Genomic DNA, 21259 nt, shown 5'->3' on the forward strand with positions numbered 1-21259 from the left:
CAACTGTTTTCCAGGTGCGCTGCGGGTGCTACTACACTGTAAATTCCGTCAAAACGACTCGCCGACGCCACCGCACCCAAAACTACCTCTGGATATGCACGACAGACGGCGCTAGTAGCCACATTGCGATCTTATCCCAACACCACCAACAAGCGAGTGTTCTTAAAGACGTGACGTCCTTCAGTCTCGTGGAGACCCAAGTCACTGCAATGGAATTCGTAAAAGGGGCTCCGCAGCCGTGCCCCAGCCTTGCCTCGGACTCGGTCTGGATGGGCACCGACAGCCACCGCCTGCTGTTATACGCAGCAGACGAGCCCGAGAAACAAGAGGAAATCGGAAGCGCGGCCGTCTCGGACGTCATAACCCAAATTAAATGTCACTGTGATAGCGTTTTCGTCGCCTTAGCAAACGGAACTTTAAATGTATATAGACGGAATGTGGTCGACGGTAGTTGGCTGTTGCAAGAGCCGCAGATCATCAATCTCGGCTCGGAGGCGGTCTCAAGCCTCCTTCCCATCAACTCGTGCCTTTACGCGGCATGCGGGAAGAAAGTCTGGGTCATCAGCGGCCTCACCGGAGAAGTACAAAAAAATTTCAGTATTCAACACGAGCACGTCGGCAACGTCAACTTGATGGCACACAGCGGGATCGGTCTCTGGATCTCGCTGAAACACTCAAGTACCATCTGTCTCTACCATACTGAAACTTTCAAGCACTTGCAGGACATCAACATCGCGTCCAACGTCATGCGAGTTACCACGCCATCGAGCGGGCGCGACTGTGTTAACAACAACCGGTCGCAAGTCAACGTCACGGCCCTCCTGGCCTGCAAAGGCCTCCTTTGGGTCGGTACCAACGTCGGTATTACCCTCACCATACCCCTGCCACGCCTCGAGGGCGTGCCCATCATCAGCGGCCGGGTCAACATATCCTACCACGCCCACTTCGGACCAATCTCCTTCCTCCTCGCCTTGCAACCAAAGACTGGGGCCACGCCCAAAAAGGACGAAACTCCGCAAGAGGACCGCCCAAAAATGGAAAAACAGCTCTCTGACACGTCCATGTCGTCGAAACTGCGCTACTTCACGAGTAGTCCGGTGGTCGTCCGGCGGCGCAAATCCAAAGACTGTGACATGTCCCGCCTGTCGAAAACCCTCCCACGGGGGTTCGGCAACGGCGGCTCTATTTTTTCAACCAGTAGCAACTCGTCGCAAGTTTCAGGCGACACCTGCGACGTCTACGGCCTCTACGGCGAGCTGATGTACATCAGGGACTACGAGGGCGAGGAGCACATGCTCACGGACCCCATCTACGAGTCGCTGCGGCGCTCCGACCCCGAGCTGGCCATTCCCAATAAAGTGAGCACGCTGGACAGGCGGCTCAAGATGAAGGTGAGTAGACCGCGCTCGCTCGATTTGTCCAACTGGTCGGTGGACTCGCGCTCGTCGAGTCTGTGCACGTCGTCCGGGAGCGAGGAGAGCATGGCGCTGCGGCACGGAGCGGGCCGGAGCGTCTCGCGGAACAACTCGAACGCGAGCAGACAGTTGAACGAGGTGAGTGAGAGCGAGGAGAAGGCGCCGGCGGCGAGCAAGACGCTGAGTAAGGGGGGCGTGGCGGTGGATAACGCGCGCAGGACTGTTATCACCCTGATGGGGGGCCGGGGGTATGTGAATTTTAGGCAGCCGTGTTGTCCGGCCGATAAGTCGAAGAATTCGTTCTCGATCAGGGAGTCGAACAGGAATGATGCGCATATTGTTATATGGGAACTGAAATTGTGATCAGGTCGGCCTAAGTAATTATCCAAATGGCGGTATTTTTGTAATTGTGTAAAATAGCTCGAGGTTATTTTTAATTTATTTGTTGTAAAGTTTTTTAAGACGTCTTCACCACTTAAGGTTTTTAATGTGCCCTGTTATACATAGATGCATGTTTAATTATAATGAATTTATTACTGTTCACTGTGTTATAGAGCATTTATTGAAAATAAATACAAAATTCTGCGATCACTTGTGTTTTTTATTTCGTAATTGAGTCTTGCGCTCATTTTGAAATACCCTAAGTAATTATCCTTTCAGGGGGTGATTACGCGGCTTCTTTATTTCGTAACAAATCTAATGCAGCACTTGGCCAAGTGGCGACAGGTATGAATGAATGTTTATTTTACTCTTGAAGTTGCGATTTATCAAGGTTTTTAATACTTGACGTGAAAAGTGAAGTGTGCATATTTTTTATAGACAGCACACTTGTCTAGATTTATCGATTCCAAGCAGTAATTGACTTGTTGATTTCGTCCTTATTAGGACTCATCAGTTCACCAGTCATTAACTTCATCAGTGTAGTATTATTTTTCTATAGGCGTGAATTATTTTTTCTATGGGAATTTTTTTATTTTGTTTATTACTCATTGTTGATTTTCAATATGCTTGGTTTTGATCAAGTTTTACATTATGTATAAATGAAATATTTCAGTGATTAGTGGTTTTAAGAAATTTCACCGGAAATAGTTGCCTTTTACCGAGTAATTCATCGCACATGAGTCATTAGTTATTACATTATTTATTTTATTATTAGTTCCTTGTATCTGTTGGTTATGACTGCTATGTTATGAGTATGAGTCAAAAAAAGACTTCATTGCACATTAAAGTTTTAATTAGGGCAAAAAACATTCCGAAGAAATGTTACATTTACACAAAAGTATGAAATTCTCAGTATCTACGCATTATATATAAGCTGATTCATAAATAGGCCCACAAAATTTTATCACAACTTTCCAATGATAACGATTTGTACCATATTTACATTTTAATTTTTTTGCAGAAAAACGCTTTAATCCGTGCTACTTACGGCGTTCTTGAGATTAAATTAGTTGTATTGGAAAAAAATGTTTTTATTTTCATCATTAATGTCGATAAGCGTATGCTTTATCTCCGACATAACTTTAAAAACATATTTTGAAGACGATTATGCAAAGATTTTTTTACAATTTTTTCCATCATATACCAATTTGATATTACATGCTACTATGGGTAGAGTTTTGTCAGGCTACGCTGTATTTTTATCAAAAGGTAATTTTTGGAAATCATGGAATTAAAATGTTAATTTCAAAAATAAAAATATAATCCTTTTTGGTTGATTGATAAGGCGTGATGTGTGTTGCCTGCATGTGCGGCGTGCGTATTGTTGGCTGCGTGGCTTTCGGTTGTGAGAGGGCAGCACTGCTTCCACCTCCACAGCTGCCTTTTTTTCAGTTTATGACACATTTTTCGGTCCAGAATTCAGCATCTCCGCCATGTTTCCAAAACAAAGATGGACGCGAACGTAGTGCATGTGCGCCCCTTTTAAGTGCAACACCCGATACCTTATCGGTCCCCGTGTTTATATTGATCTTTGATAACGATAAGGTGAGTGAACCTGACGTAAGCAATGACGTCGTTGTAAAGCGTGCCATTATTAACAATTTAAAGAGCCTTTGACATGCAAATAACACCCGTTTTTATAATAATGCCCCATTTACATTCAGCGACAAAATTAACCCTTCCTGCTCCGAACAAAGAACGCGCGATTTTTTCGATAACACCGAGCAAGCCGTGAAATTCATGACGAATTACCAACATAAATAATTCCAGACAGGTGCACCCCATTTTCGAGGTTATGCCGGACGGGGCGGAATTGCGGGGTGCACAGGTGGTCGACATTCGCGATTTACGATCACAGCAAATGACTTATAAAATTATTACAGTGTTAAGGGACGTAATGGCTTAATCGCTCGGACGATTGAAAACCGCAATAGGCGCAGGGGTTCGGGGGCTGCGCGAGAAGGCAAAAAATCGGGGGCGGCGGGACTGATTAGATTGTTGCTTGTTTTTTCTTGACAGTTGGAGCGGAATGCCATATTTGTAAACACTGATAACGTCAAGAACAAAAGAGAATCGTGTGTGAACCCAGCTGACCCGATTCAAGTAAAATAAATGAGCTGTTCTACAGCCTTGGAAGTGCAGTTAATTAGTTAAGAGGTTTTGTTGCTTTGAATCTAACAGAAGTTTTCTTAAAAATATAATAATAACACTGGTAGTCTAGATACCTACCGTCAAAAATCTTCCAGTGTCAAAAAAAGTTGCACATTTTTATGTCATTTTTGGTTTTTGAATAAAAAAAAAACGGAAATTTGTGATTTTTGTTTTAATTTTTTCAAGCGAAAACCAAAAAAACTATACGTTTTTAACTAGGCTGTGCTTCAGGCACTTATTTACAAGGAATCTGAATCTGTCATCGTATTTTCGAAGGCGTTCTTGATGTCAGAATTACATCACTTAACTTTGGTTTTTCTTATGGAAGCCATATTCGCTTTTTGTATTTTTGAAAAGTGTTGTTATTCCTGATTTCAACGATATATTACATGATATGATCGATTCTTACATGCTGATCAAAATGGAGAAAACGCATTTTTGCGAAGAGTGCTTTGGAAAAAAACGCCAACAATTTTGTTTTTAAACAAACTAGATTTTGGAGGTTTAATTGAGCTTCAATATGGAAGGTTCACATTTCTTCCAAGCTTACTTATTTAAAAACTTAACGACACGAAAAGCGAGAGTGAAATTCTTCGCAAAACAAAACAAGACAAAAGCATAAAAATTCTGCTCGCATTTTTAATAGAACTGTCAATATTTAGTTTGTTAAACAAAATTTTTGACGTTTTTTCCAAAGTACTCTTTTCAAAAACGCTTTTTTTGCAAATTCGACTTTTTATTTTCAAACGATTGTTGAATTTATTGTAAAGTCTATAACCGTTAAGGAAGTCTAATTTATTTTAACATTAAATAAATTCAATCACTTTTCGAGCATTAGAACGTGAAAAAAAATGAAGATATAAGCAAATACATAATATTTACTGATTTGTTCAATTTTTGTTCGCTACCGTAATTTGAGTTCGGAACTACGGAGCGGAAAATAATTATTAAAATAAAATTTTGAAGTTTTGTTATTTGGGAATAATTTAACGTAAATTGACAAATGACAGGCTATAAGTAATGTTTTAAAATGTTTTTCATATTTTAAGCGTCTGGCTTTAATAATGCTGGCGCATTTTGATGCACTTCTGCTTGTCTATTTAAAATTCTTGGAATTGAAGGCTGAAATAAAAGTATTTCGAGACGAAGTTTGCTTTTTATTTTTTCTGTGCTCCTATCCAACATAGTTTGAGTCTAAGAAGTTACAAAGAAACCACACAAATTTCATCACGCAAAGTGCTCTCTGTTTCTGTCAGCTTTCCTTCAATTTACAAAACGAAGAGAGCCACAAGTGCCCCAGTCTGTAAAATATCATTTACAAAGCGTCCACATGTGCCGAACAAATTCCTTTTCTTATTGAAAATTTGCCAGATTTAGCCAATCCTCTATTACAAATTGACTTGCTGAGTCGGATTAAAGTTTCCCAACTTGTGTCGATTTGAGCGCCCAATACCGCATGGCAATATTGAAATTCTTCAGAAGAGCGCCGGACTCTTCTATTAATTAGCACCATCAGTTGAAAATTTAATTCCAAGTTTCTGGAGCGAATTCTCCAAACCGTCCAATTACGCTAATTTAATTAAAGTAAAATAATCACGTCTGTTTAGCGAAATTCTGCCAATTACGTGCCGTCGACAGTTTCCTTACGCAACTATGATTCAGTAATTTACATTGTCAGGTCGTGCGACTTTCTAAGGAGGTCACAGTGTTACTTTTTCGCAAATCCCGAGAAAATTGATTAGTTAAAAGCGGTCGCGTCGCACTTAATCCGGGCTCCGGGCCCCGGACTCGCAACTGTTACAATAAATAATGTTGGTCTCGTTGCAGTGCGATGGCTCCGACGACCACAATCGAGACAGTCACTATCACCCGCCCGCTGAAGGTAAGTCTTTTGTTGCGATGAAAGTCTTGAGAACAATCCTGCGAACACTTTCGAGCCGGAAGTAGGCTACAACCCACCGTGGAATAAAACAAACGCAGCAGGAAGCATAACAATCGAGCGCAATCTTAATCTCTGCCCCAAGGTGTCACGACAATCAGCCCTCCGTTTTATTGGCCGTTGTCCCTCGCTGCCTGCTCTATGATTACTTGTAGTATCTCGAGGGGTGATTCCGGGAAATCGACCTATTCGCTCATAGGAAATTGCGAATAAACACGTTTGATCGAAATCCGGGTCGAGGACTGGGCTGCTGTCGCTTGTTTTCAGGGTAATTTATTCAATGTGTGATCTCGCGAAGGGCATCGGGAATTTAGCGGATTTTTACTTGTTACCAGACCATTACTAAGGTTTTTGCTTTGGTCGGTAATTTATTCACTAATCGAGGGTTTTTTCGTCCACCTGATTGTCGGATCGATTGACTGGCTTTGAGCCAAATCCGATCGCTCCTGAGGGGCGTTCGTCGAACTATGCACTAATTGAGCGAATAACTCAAGTGTTGGAGAGTTTTTTTGCGAGGGAAGATAAGTCAATCTGGGAGCGGGAGCATATTTCTGTTTGTGCAGACGAGAAGTTTTTACAACGCACTAAATCTAAAAGAAGGATAAAAGTTTTCTTTCGACGGGGCAATAAAATAATATGCCCCACGAATTTATTTGCTGAGATTTTGGGGAAAACGTCTTAATTCACAAGACGAAATTGTGGTATTTTAATTACTTTATCAGGGAATATGTGATTAGTTTTTGGCGAAATTGCTTCAAAAATAAACCAAAAAAACACAAGATTTTTATTTTTATATTTTTGAACACGTTTTTTTTTGAGAAACAGATTATATCTCTCAAAATTTAGTCAAAAACAAACCAAAACTTTACAAGCTTGACCGAAAATTGGTGAATTCTGCGTTTTTCGAATTTTTCAACACATTTTTGAATCGAAAACTACGGTCTGTTTTTAGAAACTATTCGCGAAAGTATGAAAAATTGGATTATTTGAACCAGCTTTTTATTTTGTCACAAGTAATGTTGTTTCTGCTTTTTTGAGCAATTAAAGTAAAACTTTTTTTTTGAGATTTTGCTTAAAAGATTTAAGAAGACCAAAAAATCACAAATTTGTTGAGATAGAAACTAAGTTTTTTAAAAAATTACTTAGAATTGGATGAAAAATCACCGAATTTGATCCAAATTGACGATATGTTTCCAAATTTACCTCCAAAGTTATCTTATCGTGCGTTTGAAATCAAATCAAAGCTTTATTGGATGGGTTTTACTTAATTTAACTTTTTTTGAGCGAAATTTCTTCCAAAATATGCTGAAAAATATAAAATTTTGTCGGAAAATATGTTATTTTCATATTTTTGAACACGCCTTTGAACTTTTCGTGAGAAACAGATTGCAAAGTGACTAAATTTGGTAGAATAGTCGAGTTTTTATTTTATAGTTTTTATTTTGCAAGAAATTGCCGAAAATATTAGTTTTTCTAATGGAAAATTACATAATTTTTGCCTTTTTTTGAGTGCTTAGCACGTTTTTTAGTCAGAAATAGACATATTAGCAGAATTTTATTCAAACCAAACCGAATAATCGGATTTTTCGAAAATTTTAAGCACGTTTTTAATGCAGTAACGTAATTATTTCACAGAAATTGTGAAGAATAGACCAAAAAGACTTAATTTTAAATTTGTTCATTAACTTCAAACGGTTTTCTAAACAAAATAAAATAAGAGTGCGTATTTTGTAGCTTGTTTATTGTACGACAAATTTTAATTGCACATTAAAATGTATTTTGATCGAGTGAATAATTAAATTGCAAACAAAGTAACAAATTTATGTTTTCACGTCATGTGGTTTTTCTTTCTCTTGACGTTTCCCGTAACAGTTCAGTGAAATAAAGTGATATTATTAGTGTAACGGAGAGACGATTTGCCTCGCTGTTGTACGAGGCAGAAGAGTTCCACTCCGTCTAACTTCATTATTCATCGGAGGATATTTCATTGAATATTTTTCCTGCGATGTTGGTGGAAATTTGCCTAACAAAAGCAGTAACGATTTGTTAAAACAAGAATGTTTTCTCCGAATCGATCGCTTGAGAAATGAATCCAATTTTACGACGCGCTTTCCCACCGAGATAAACGTTCGAATGGAAAATATCAGATTTGGCGGAGGACTTGTGACAATGGGACAGTTTTCCTACCCGCTTCAATTACAGGGCGTGCCTGCCCTGTTTTGGTCTGGCGAGCGCGAAAATGAGACGAAGAGGTCGCCGTTTTATACGGCAATAATAAAATTTAGCCGCGCCGGGAGACGAAATGGAAATTTGCTCTGGGATACACCCTTTGCCGATATTAATCACCAGAGGGTATGTCAGTTTGTGACCCTTTTATTGAGGTAAGTAAAGTTGAGTGATAGTGGAAGAAAACACGTTTAGTCGCTTTTGTAATCCGACTCGCTCGTAATTAGTAAATTGATTGCGAAAAGTAAGCCGAAACGGGGAGATTCGTTCGGTGTGCCAAATTGATTCGTAGGTCTGACAAAGGGGAAGTGAGAGATTAATTAGTGATCGTGTCGGGACATTGAATACGAGATCTCCAAGAAAATTTACTCGTCTCGTCGGCAACACTGTATTTTAATTAAAAACTTCTCCGGAAGAAGAGTCGGTGGCTGTTTTCCAACTCAATAAAGAACTCCTCGCATGTGCAAAAATCGCCGGCTAAATCCCCAATTATCGCGAGTTGTTTCTCGCGAAATTGATTTTTCGTCCATTCGTCAGACCCTTATCAAGGCCGCCGACAGATCACTCATTAGATGGCAGAGTGGGCCCGATATGGGGCGTTTGCGACCGCATTAATCTTCTTTAAACGTCCCGAATAAAACATATACTATTGTTAGTGCTTTAATTAAGCCACTACACAAAGCTGCTCCTTGTAAATTGACGACAAATAACGTACTAGACGCTGTTGTTGTTCTCTACTTTATCTCAGTAACTGAGTTAACTTTGCACCGTAAAGCTCGTATTCCCCAGAGCAAACGGCCTGACCCGTGTCCGGATGCATCAAAGTTCACCCAACTATGCCAGCATTTGATTATTACGAGCTTGCTTCGATGAATCAGGGACGCATTAGCATCGAAACGAACCCGAATTGGGTCAATAAAACCGATAGTTTGCACAAGGAGAAAAAAGCCAACGATGATATTACTCAACCAGCCGCACACCCGGCCTTTCCGATTCGTTAACAACAAACGAAATGCGACAATTACCGGAAAAGTTGATCGGGATAAATTCAAACACTCACAGAACCAAAGAAGCGCCAAGTTATTAATTTTCCACTCAAACAGATCAAAACCGTGTATTAACGCAAAAACTGCGATTATTCGCACATTTTTAACGAACTTTTGCAACATTATTGCATTTCCGAATGAAAATTTACTATCAATAAAGGACATTCTAATATTCTACGCACCGTGGCACCATTGCGAATCCGTAAATCATAAAAATGGCAAAAAAACTGTACTTGTGTTAGGTTTTTTTTTGCAAAAAAATGTCAAAAATGGCCAAAAATTGACAAAAATCGTGTTATTTTCTTTTTTTTTTGAGCGAGAATTTGTTAAAATGGAAGGAAAACTGAGTACTACGTTATAAATACAGTAAAAAATTTGTGTTTTTTTTCTTCTTCGTTCGTTTTAGTACGTTTTGCAACCAGAATTCTTATTTATTTAACTTGTTTGAGTGTAAATCGGACGTTACACCATTTTATTATTTGATTAGACTCAGCACAGCTTAAAATTGCTTTAAATCTGTTAAAAATAATCTGAAGTTTCGTGAAATTTCGAGAAATGCCAAACAGTTCTCAAAATTTCTCTACCCAGGGGAAAATCTATAAATTACGACAGTGTCGAAGAATAAATTATTTGGAGGAATTTCATTCAAAGTTGATCGGGATAAATTCAAACACTCACAGAACCAATGAAACGCCAAGTTATTAATTTTCCACCCAAACATTGCGTTTTTAGTTCAAAAGCATGTATTAACGCAAAAACAGCGATTATTCGCACATTTTTAACGAACTTTTGCAAAATAATTGCATTTCTGAATGAAAATGTACTATCAATAAAGGGCTTTGTAATATTCCACCTACCGTGGCTTCATTGCGAATCCGTAAAACAAATAAATGGCAAAATAATTGTAGTGGTGTTAGGTTTTTTTTTGCAAAAAAATGCCAAAAATGGCCAAAAATTGTCAAATAGATTTGAAAATGGTTCTATTTTTGCCTTTTTCAAATCAAATAATTGACAAAAATCGTGTTGTTTTACTTTTTTTTGAGCGAAAATTTGTTAAAATGGAAGGAAAACTGAGTACTACGTTATAAATACAGTAAAAAATTTGTGTTTTTTTTCTTCTTCGTTCGTTTTAGTACGTTTTGCAACCAGAATTCTTATTTATTTAACTTGTTTGAGTGTAAATCGGACGTTACACCATTTTATTATTTGATTAGACTCAGCACAGCTTAAAATTGCTTTAAATCTGTTAAAAATAATCTGAAGTTTCGTGAAATTTCGAGAAATGCCAAACAGTTCTCAAAATTTCTCTACCCAGGGGAAAATCTATAAATTACGACAGTGTCGAAGAATAAATTATTTGGAGGAATTTCATTCAAATAAGCCGAAAAGTCGAAATGACATTATTTTAGTTTCATCTACAGAATGTTTTACTTTTTTCAGGTGTTTTACCTCGTTTTCCAAAAACGCAATTATTTTGAGGAATTTTGTGCAAAATAACTGAAATGTCGAAGAAACGTTTGCTTTTTTGAGGCTTTTTATTTTTTTTAATGCAATTAATTCGCAGTTTTTTTCAAAAATCAGCTGAACTTGATTGAAAAGGACATTATTTTAGGCAGGTGTGTAGCTATTTAGTCAAAATCGGCCAAAAATTAACCGAAAAATACCGAAATTAGTACAAGAATTGAGCAGTTTTTGCATTTTACAGCGATTAAAAATCACAGTTTTTGCGATCTTTTGCTGAAAAATGAACAAATTGAATTGCAGAAAAACTGAAACGTTTTATTCTAGCGCCAAAAAACGAAAATTTAAGATAGTTGAAAACACTTGAAAACCTGAAATTGCTTCATACTGCCTGAAAACGACGATTTATTTAGCAAAATTTCGTCAAAATTACTTTAGAAAATATAAAAAAACTTTGGCCTTGTATTTGGGATTTTTTTTTGTCTAAAAGCGAAAAATTTCGATAAAAATGAACCGAAGAATCGCCGAATTGGGTGAAAAATATTGAGATTTGAGTTTTGCTTTTTGCAAACAATTATTTTTCAGTCAATCGATTATTATTTAACGAATATGCTATATGTATTTTTTTCCGCTTTTTAGCACGTAGTTGAGCCAGAAAGGTAATTATTTATTAAATAAATTGTATAATTTTTTTTATTTTGGTAATTATTCTTCTTCTTCCTACTGATTATCACCAGAGGCCATATTTTTTTCTGTTTCCGTTTATTTATGACGAAAGATATGACGATAAAGTTATGACAAATGAAACCTCAAGAATTTTTTTTATTATTAGTATTACTACAAGTAAAATCTGAATAAGAAATGCTTGAATTAAAGTGTTAGTAATGACTTGCCAAAATATCCAGTTCCAAAAGACAGTTGCAAGTTTAAAAAATACTCTACACTACGAGGATTCTAAAGACATGTTTTTGAAATTCAGTGCAATGTCTGCAGAGAATTGTCACAACATCGAGGTGAAAACAGTTGAGGATTTGAAAAAAGGATCGACAAATATTACAAAAAATGTACTTAAACTAAAAACGTCAGAAATAGCCAGCTTAAGAAATTTTTGAATTTGCAAATGGCTTTAGGACATGAAAAAACTCTTTAATTAAACTAAAATACATCAGGATTTGAAAATGGTAGTTTTCAAAACACTGATCTCAGAGGGGTTTGGGGAACTACCCTTGGATCAGTTTTCGGAAAATGTGGATTTTGCGAGCCGGTGCCTAAAAAGCGCTCGTAGGCCGGAGTGTAGAGGTCGGCGGCGGCGCGCTGCCGCCGTCCCAATAATCGATTCCGGGGGCGGCAGCGGGACGCAACACGCACACACACACTCTTCGGCCGGTTCGGATGCACAGTTCGAATTTAGCGCCCCATTTCGTAACAACAATTGCGCCAAACACGTGTGATATAAACTCGTCGATTATTTGGGTGTTTTGTTTGGTGGTGGCGTGTTAGACTGTGAGTGATGCGGGGTGAACGGCCGAAGGACGAGACCGACAAAAGAACTTTATGAAATCACAGTCTTGGAGTTACAGTTGATAGTTTTCGGCTTTAATGGCGGAAAATCAAATCGCTCAGGTAAAAAGGAAAAAAAGGGATACCGGCGATGGGCATCGGACCGCAGCTGCTGCCAACGGGGCCGTTATTAGGTTTTAATGTGAATTAATGTGCTCCGGGGGAGGATTATGAGCGTCTTTTGTACAATGTATTGTGTGTGTTTTGTTGCTTTATTTTATTTTATGGGCTGTAATTGATGGCGACAGCGGCGGCTCGTCGATATACGCAACCAGAGGGTTGTTTTAATTACCCAAAGTTTGATTTTATGGGCGATAAAACTTTGCCATACTGTTATTAGCCTGTTTTCGTGTCGATTTTTTGATAAATGGGACGTGCGTGAGGATGTCACTGGGAATAATTACCAGAAAATGGGACTGTGCTCAGAATCCGACACATAGATCAAAACTCACCGAACCAATCGTATAGATTGTATAGAGTGGTCAGCAATTGACTTGACTTGATTTGGGTGTTGTTGTCTCTCTAGTTTTACAGCATCGTATCTTTTATTCGCTTGATCTCGTTTTATTTGTTTACATATTCGCCACTGCCGGCAAAAAATCGCAATAAAGCGTCCATTAGGCCCATTTTATGGCGTCTGAGGGGAAATCGCGTCGAAATAATTCATGAAAAGCATATTTTCGTTTAGCGCGCTCGTGATTATGCACCTGTAGTTGTTTGAATAGCGCCCTCTATCCACTTAACAAGTTTAATCGACACGGTGTCCTGTTTACATACCGAGGTTTTATCCGGCAAAGAAAAGGGGTCGAAGTATCGTCGGTGCAATTTCCATTTTACAAGGCAACATCCCTTGTTTTACATACAGGCCGCCGGACCCGGAAAGAATCGCAACGTTTGCATTATTAATCCGGGCGATGCCGGAATCGGAGAAAAATTGCCCTCTTTTTTCAGTATTAAGCGGAGCGTTACTTGAATTCCGGTTTTGTAACATTTGCGTATTTAGGGGTTAATACCGGGCGCCCCCGTGCTACAAGGGGTTGATTATGGCGCGACGTGGAACCGCCTCTTATCGATTTTTTTCGTCTGGAAGAAACCGTCAAGCGTGAGTTACTATGGTTACAAGGTAATTTTCAGACGGGGCTCAAAAATCAAACAGCTGAAAATTTCTACTTAAGTCACTCTACCGGAATTTTAATTTCGCGACGCGGCAAATCATTGATTTTAATTACTTTCAGATATTTGAAATTATTTCGAGCGTAACCGCAATTGGGGCGCATTTCCCTAATTGCGGTCATTCGCAACGTCAACATGCCCTACAACCAATATTTATCATTCGGCGAAATATTCGACCAGAATACACGCTCACTGATTAACACAATTGTTAATTGGCGAAGCGAAGTTTTTGGAAGGAAGCCAAATTAATTTTTGACGCGAGATAATTAGAAAAAGTTCGAGTTGTTTCGAGTTTTTTATAGGAATACTACACGGAAACAAACGGAGCAACTTGTGGCAGTTTTAAGAGTTGGTACTTTATCGAGAGACTGCTCTAAGTGGCATCACATGTCGTGGCACAACAAAGAACTTCCGGAATGAATGCAAGAGATCGATTTTCCAAACTTTGACCCAAGTTTAGTAGCATATAAAATGTTACTTCTGGACCAGGACATTTGGCGTCTTAAAAAACAAGCCAGAATCCTACAAATTTAGCTGTTTTCTCAAAAGTCAACAACCAATAAAGACCTAAAACTCTTCAAAAAACATTAATTTTTATGCACTCCAAAAGTACCCAAATATCTGTGGACAACCAAAAATTGGACACACGAAAAAAACCGTTGAAAATCAGCCAAAGTTATCTCACGAGCACTCTAAAAAACTTACAACATACCGTGTTTTGGCTTTTTATTTCTGAACCAGACCAATTGGCGCATGCAAAAAAAAGTGATCAAAGAGGTATATTTGGCGTTTTACAAACTAATGTTGTGAAATTCGTTCAAAAAGACATAAAATCAATGTTTTATACGCCCAAAAAATACTTTTAAATTTTTATTTTTTAATATTTAAATGTAATATGCGGTTTAGACGGAACAGGCTGTACAATCATTGGAGTGATTTGTTTACAAATAATGAATAAAACCAAAATAATTTCTTTTTCGACCTTCATTAGGTAATTTAATTGAATGGGCAAAATATTTTAAAGATGGAATCGATGGTGCTTTAGAGCCCCGACCTGGTCAACACCGACCGCCGAGGGTTGATTTTATTCCGTTTTATTTACACATTGTGTAAATATTGATTATTGACTTGCTGCACGCCCGATTACCAAATTGCATTCGTATTTGTTCAAGGTTTCGTTATTTCAGTGCGTTAAATTGTCCTTCCGGCCAAGTCAGCTTTATCAATATTGCTCCCACTCCTTGAAACTAATACTAAATGAAATCAAGTGCAACGGATCATGTTTTATCAACAGGAAATTTTTCATTACGATTTTTCCCTCCTTACAAGTCGCTCGTTAAAAACTCAATTCCGGCTATTAAAATCCGCTCCGCCTCTATTTGTTATCACTGACATTCCTATCACATTCCTGGCCCATGCCTAAGTCAGTTTCCGTGCGAGACAGGTGAATAATGGGTGAAAAAACGGTGGTTAGATTGGCAGCCGAACACAGCCGGTACCGCTTAGTGCGCATCAATTTTTCACCCCTAACCCTGTCTTAACTTTGTCTATTTGCAGGTGATTGCGTTCATATGCGGGCTGATAGTGATCATCTTGATGATAATGGGGTTGGCCTCCACCGACTGGCTGATGTCCGCCGGCTGGAGACAAGGCCTCTTCATCCACTGCATCGAAGAGGACGCCCCCCAGCCTCTGCCCTTCGACATGCAAGAACCGCCCGGATGCTACCAATCCAGGGATGCAGGTATTCAACAAGTTTTCAAACCTACGATCAATCTTCCGACTTAGCTAACGTCGGAATGCAAATATCGCGTTTTATTGGCAGCTTGTTGCGACATAATTAATAATTCAGCAAGGGGGAAATGCTGTGTTTCAAGGGCCAAGAGGGAGGTTAACGCCAGGGACGTGCCAGTTGGCGGGATTTTCCAAGATAACGAAACGAACAATCAAATGTAAAATTAATTGCGGAAAAATCAAATTCTTTATTTAGCACGTTATCACGATATCTGGCGGGCCTTACCTGTGACGAATTATTTTATTATTAGTAATAATAGTAATGATAAGATTTTATCCATTAAAATTGTCTTTGTTTATTTTTGTTTTACCGGAATAATTTCTTGTTCGGAAATAACTTCAGCTTTTTTTCATTTCAATTTTCAGAAATTTTCAAAATTTTCATTCTCATTAAACAGCTGAACTGTGGTTAAACGAATGTTTACAGTGAAACCTCCTAATAACGGACACCTTTCCACAACGGACATTTTTGTAGGAAAGTGACAAAACCTATATTAAAATTTCCACCTCCCATTAACGGACACCTCTCCACAACGGACAATTAAGATTCCCCATCGGTGTTCGTTGTAAAAAAATAGAATAAAGTAAAAATAATGGACGTAAAAACCCTTAAGGATTCTGCATAGGGATCCGGATATTCCATATTTCTCCCTAATCCCTCAAATAATAGGTACTGATTTACCCGTCTTTTTGAAAACGACTAACAATTTTTCTCAATGCATGAATCGTTTTGTGTGCCAGTATGCCAGTATTCTTTTGTTCCCAAAAAACCGTTACCTCGAATACGTTATTTTTGAATGTATTCTTAATTAAAGAAGGAAATTGTGTTTAAATTTGTAAGAATTTAATTTTTATTTTTTAAAGAAATACGTTTTTATTAAAAAGGTTAAATGGCCATCCCTTTGATTTAGGACTGGCTTTGTAGTAGTATTAAATTTAATTTGATGCGATTTAATTTTATCGTTGTTGATTGTACCACGTAACTTGCAGATGTAAAAAAGATAAAAGTCACTTAATGTGCTTAATTTATATTGCTGGAGGCAACTTCTACGAGTCTTTTGTTTGAGCAAAACCCTTATTACTAAATTAACGTTCTTTGACCTTTGTAATTCATCAATACTACGATGTTTTTCTCGACAAAGCGTGGGGCTTCTTAGTCTTTGTGGAAATATTTACTACTGTCTGCTTCCAGAGATCGAACATATTTTAACTAAACTGAAAACAGTAAAGCCAAAAATAAACACTCGAGTTTGTGTGTCTATTTTCAACGACTTTAATGTTTTTCAAGTATTAAAAGTAGCCAATCTTTCGCTATATTATTGATTTATTGCGTGGTGTTTTTATTCCCTGTTATTTCTTTCATGACAGGAGTGCATTACAATTTTTTTCATGTCGATAGTTGTGAAAAAAAATCAATGGAAAAGAATGTGTGTGATTGTGTATTCTGTGGTCACCTAGCATTATAAGACCTTCATTTCCAATAGCATTTATGAATCACAGAACGTGCCAATTAGGTGGTAATTTGAATATTTTTTCCAGCATACATCCACGCCGCCGCCGCTCTGTGCGTCATCACGCTGGTGACGGACGCCGTGGCGACTTTCCTTACCGGAATGGGTCTGAAAACGAAAGACCATCACTCCAAATACAAGTACTACCGTTTCGCTGTGATAATCATGGGTGTCTCCCGTACGTATGAGTTACCATTGGGGAAAACAAAACCTTTTTTTTTCTATAGCAGCTTTTTATAGCCAATTGTTGGTTTATCTTTCTTTTTCAGTTAAGGGGAAAGATATTTATAAATATAACAATTGTTAATTATTTATCAAACATTAATTAAAGTGTAGATTCTTGGAATTTCACAGAAATTACGTGAGTATGAAAAATTTCAGTTCGTAACTCTCCTTCCTGTGAGAGTTGAATTTTTAATTTCTCGGCTTTTTTTTCTCGGGCTCGTGATTTCTCGACTTTGAATCACCGCAAAAATGTTAATGATTAGTAGAATTTTTATTCACATGTTTTAAGTAAACAAAAATTGAAGAAACGCAAGAATAATAACGTAATCAACTAAGCTAACGGAAGTCACCTTCACAAACAACTAAAGAATCTATTTTATTTAGGAATACGTAATTAAACTTTTGACTACAAAGTCTTTTAATTAGATGCAAGTACATAAAAAATCATGAGAATCTTCAAAGTGGATCAGCTTATTAGCCTTTAAAATACAGGATAAGGTAAATAAATCAAGATCTAATCGGGAAATCCCTTCAACCGCTAAGTTATTAGACTCTATTTTTAATAAAAAACATAATACTCGTAGTATTATGTGATGATCGCTTTCTTATTTTAGTTACAAAGTTGTCAAATAACGAACAAAAGGCCATCTTTCCTGGGAATTTTTGGAACTCCAGCCTTTGAAAAACATAACAGCCTCTGTGATTTTTTGTGCTCTATCGAATGGCCTTGTTTTTAACTTCGTATCAGTTGTGAGCCGAGATACTGATAATTGTTCATAACAAGTATTGCTAATTGTTTCTAAAGTATTATTGAAACTAAATATTGTAGTGTGATAGAGATTACGTATCGTTGCAAAATTTCAGGTCTCAAATTTAACTCGAAAATTATGAAAGACAGACAACAAAACAAATTAAAAATTAATAAGTTAAAACTTTTTATTTGCGACCTGTACTTAATAATATTCAATGACCAGTAAGAAACATATAAGGTGTTAAACGTATTAAAAATAAATCTGAAGTTAAAAAAAGTGTAATTTCTTTATTATAACCGGTCAGATTGTAGAAAAAATAGTGCATACAACTCGCCGGATAAATTTTGGCAAATAATAAATTTTGCTCATTTCAGTGGTTTCGATCCTGGTGGCGCTGATAGTGTACCCAGTGTTCTTCGCCGCCGAGCTGAACCGGGGCAACCGGACGATATGGGAGTTCGGTTGGGCGTACGGAGTGGGCTGGGGCGCCGCCATTTTCCTGTTTGGCGGCGTGGTCCTGTTAATGTGCGACAAAGAAAGCGAGGAGATTTACTATAAAGAGCGAAAAATCGTGCACGATAACGATTCGAGGGCCTAGTGGCCACATAGTCTGCCCGATGTTGTTCTCTGATCGTAATAAGAGGCGTGCCTCTCTCAGAGATGTGAACGAGAGATTTGTGTGAATGGTCGCTTGCCTGATTCTGGATCGGTTCGGCGCTAGCAAAATTCGTATTTGAGTTCAGCCGTTTCGGACGCGCGCCGAACCGATCGCTCGAGTTTTCAGCGTTTTGTTGTTTGATTTGCTTGCCTGGTTTTATCGCCAGTCAGCCAGTTTTGTAGTTGTTACCATTTTAAGGCGCTAATTGGCTCTGGCCGCTCAGGTCAGGGGGATCAGTGCAGGGTGAGTGATAGAGCGACTGAGAGACAACCCGGGCAGGCTAGGTGTATGTTTAATACGAAATAAAGACTTGAACCAACTTAAATGAACTGTTTTCATGTACATGATTTTCCGTTGTCCGTTCCATGGGAGAACAGTTCGTAGTGATGTCAATATTGTAGTTGTAGGTTTAATCGATGGCAGCTAATTATTTTTTGACTTTTCGTTTTGGGCATTATTTTATTTTTATAGTATTTATGAAACGAAATTATCGTGCAGCTGCGCTTACTTGACCAATACGTAGTTATCGTTGGGTTCAATCAGTTGTGTGACTTAGGGTACATTAAAAGCATATCGATAAAATGTAACTTTACGTGCGTAACGACGTTATTTATATTTGTATTATAGTTAGGGTAATTTAATAATACTGGACCAACGTTTTTGCTTTAAACAACATACTGCCAGATCATTTGGCCACAGCATGTTTGAAACGTTCCGATTATTTCTCTGTAATTATAGTTATAAGTTTTTTTTATCAAGTACTCTCCTAATTTATTGTATTGTAAATAATACTATGTCACATAAACAAGCATGGTAATGTAGTGTTGTGATATATAGCTTGTGTATATAATAGATGTGAAAGCCATATATCTCGGTAGGAAATGCAACTTATAAGTATATCCCCACTTACAATTTATATTTTCTACTATTGATTTCATTCCTTGTGTAAATTTACTGTTACAACTGTATAAAAATACATTGAAATTCTCTTAATGTAAGGGTAGACGATCTCAAATGGAGTTCAGATCTGAGGTTCATTCCAGCACTTGTACCTATCTTCTGTCATAAAATAAATTATTTGTATTACACTCACTTTATTTAAAAAAGTACAAAACATACACCACATCTCTAAGTTAGTAAAATTTACAAGTCTAACTTTACAAACAGTATACAATGTGCTCATTTAAAAAACTAACCAAAGCGGATTAACATTTTTTGCAACATGTCCAATAAATAAACTGGTTGATTTATTGAATAAATTATAAAGTTCTGTCGATAATTTGCCATAATCAGCTTAGCTAGTTGTTGCAGGGGTGCAGACAAAGGGAATTACATTAATTAGGTAACAGATTAACTAACAAAAAGCAATGAATCAGCCTGTGATGGCATTGTCCTAGAAAATAGTGATCACGTAACAGTAATCTAGAATCCGTAACAATCCAACAATAGCTTCCTGTTTTTTAACTTTTTGACTTTACCAATTTGTAAATACGGTTGAAGATACAAAAAAGTATAAGGAAAAAGTTTCTCAAATTATCACGTGTACTTTCTGGGGGGCGAGTCCAGGATAGAGCTCAGTTCCCCAAACCCCCTCTCCCCCACCTCGCGAACTCGCTCCTCCTCATCGGCCTCAAACAGCTTAACTTTCTTCGTCTTGGGCCCCTCTTCGCCCAGACATTCCCTAATATTCCTCAAAATCTCCTCGGCCGTTTCGCGATGCAAAACGTTAGCTTCAACTTTCCTCGGCTCGAGAAACTTCACCAACTCCACTCCCTCCTCAAACGAGGCATGAGTCGAGTAGCAGACAAAATGCGTATTGTGCGTTTTTTCGGAAATCCCGTTCTGCAAACTCTCGCTTTTCCAGCGAAACGCCGAGACTTTGACAACTTTGACGTTGTAGTGCACAGTATTGGGGCACACCGTCCGGTATGTGGTCCCACAGGCGCTGTGAATTCTGGTGTCTTTCGACCGCGTCACCGCGCGATCCATTTCCGGGACCCGGCTGTAGAATTCGTAAATTTCGTCATTGACGTGAATCGGCATTTTTATTTGTTTGTAAATCTCGATGAAAAGGTACTCATAGCCGTACTTGGCCGAGGTGTCCAGGCCTATGACGTGTTTGTCGCTCCTGGAAATCCAGTCCGAAATTATGGAGCAAATCTCCTCCAGGCTTTCGGCACGTGGCGGGAACTTGGCGTACGATTTTAGGAAAAAAGTCGTGTCCAAATAAACCGCTTCTATCCGTTTTTTTGCGTTCAAAGAGTCGTAAAAAGCCGTAAATTTTGGGATATCGCGCGGGTTAATCCTGTAATCCCCGGTGTACAAGACATTGACTTGGGCCTCGAACAGGAACATGATCGAGCCGGGGCAGTGCCCCGCTGGGATGGGGGTCACCGAAATGGCCCCACTTTGCAGAAAAACGCTGGTGGGGGACCGCATGTCCAACTCGATCAAATTATCGCCGATTTTTGGAAACATGCGGCGGACGATTTCGGCCGAAACGTGCGAAAGGTACAAAAAGCGCCGATTTTGTGCCAGTTTCTCGTGAAACTCCGGCGCTTCGAGCCCTTTCATGTGGTCCGTGTGGCAATGGGACAAAAAAAAGGCCTCCGAGTCCAAATTGGCCCCATCAAACCTTAAAGACCGGAACAATCAATTAATTAAATTAATCTCGCAGTGTAAAATACCTGTCGACGCTGATTCCGGGGATTTCGGCGAGCGTGCCGCCGAACGTGCTCATTTCGAATTTCGCGCGCTGGCGTGCCAGGAAGCGCGTCGTTGTTTTGGCGGTTGTTGTGTAGGTTATTGCTAACCTAGTTTCGCTCCGGGCTTTTCCCTGTGTTTTCCGTGGCAAATTCCGGGTCGGGGGCCGCCAACCGGGGCAAAACCGCGCCAATTCGCCCCAAA

At 38.7% G+C, this 21259-nt stretch overlaps 3 protein-coding genes across 9 annotated transcripts in view; 2 read left to right on the forward strand and 1 right to left on the reverse strand.

Annotated features, from left to right (window-relative positions):
• The window catches only part of LOC657517 (uncharacterized protein), a 28490-nt gene extending 26484 nt beyond the window's left edge, over positions 1-2006 (forward strand). For all 5 annotated transcript variants that reach the window (XM_008199969.3, XM_008199970.3, XM_015983539.2 and 2 more), the window contains one exon: positions 15-2006. In XM_008199969.3, the coding sequence (XP_008198191.1) occupies positions 15-1778 (1764 nt within the window). In that variant the 3' untranslated portion in view covers positions 1779-2006. The remainder of the gene's footprint in view (positions 1-14) is intronic.
• A 1205-nt stretch (positions 2007-3211) lies between these two features.
• LOC657593 (uncharacterized protein) lies at positions 3212-19440 on the forward strand. 3 transcript variants are annotated; one of them, XM_964044.5, is made up of 5 exons: positions 3212-3401; positions 5835-5889; positions 14970-15156; positions 16746-16895; positions 18069-19440. In XM_964044.5, the coding sequence occupies exons 2-5, from the start codon at positions 5839-5841 to the stop codon at positions 18290-18292; spliced, it is 612 nt and encodes a 203-aa protein (XP_969137.2). In that variant the 5' UTR covers positions 3212-3401; positions 5835-5838; the 3' UTR covers positions 18293-19440. The 3 variants fall into 3 exon arrangements, with proteins under 3 accessions (XP_969137.2, XP_015839030.1, XP_015839029.1); XM_015983544.2 differs by lacking the exons at positions 3212-3401; positions 5835-5889 and adding an exon at positions 12057-12302; XM_015983543.2 differs by lacking the exons at positions 3212-3401; positions 5835-5889 and adding an exon at positions 14666-14917.
• Positions 19441-19477: 37 nt separating this feature from the next.
• Positions 19478-21173, reverse strand: Snm1. The gene is made up of 2 exons (XM_964120.4): positions 21040-21173; positions 19478-20987 (listed from the first exon to the last, which is right to left on the reverse strand). Exons 1-2 carry the CDS (start codon positions 21090-21092, stop codon positions 19889-19891), a joined length of 1152 nt encoding a protein of 383 aa, XP_969213.1. The 5' UTR covers positions 21093-21173; the 3' UTR covers positions 19478-19888.
• Between the last annotated feature and the right edge of the window lie 86 nt (positions 21174-21259).

Source organism: Tribolium castaneum, chromosome 2 (genome assembly GCF_031307605.1).
Source record: "Tribolium castaneum strain GA2 chromosome 2, icTriCast1.1, whole genome shotgun sequence".
Lineage (NCBI taxonomy): Eukaryota > Metazoa > Arthropoda > Insecta > Coleoptera > Tenebrionidae > Tribolium > Tribolium castaneum.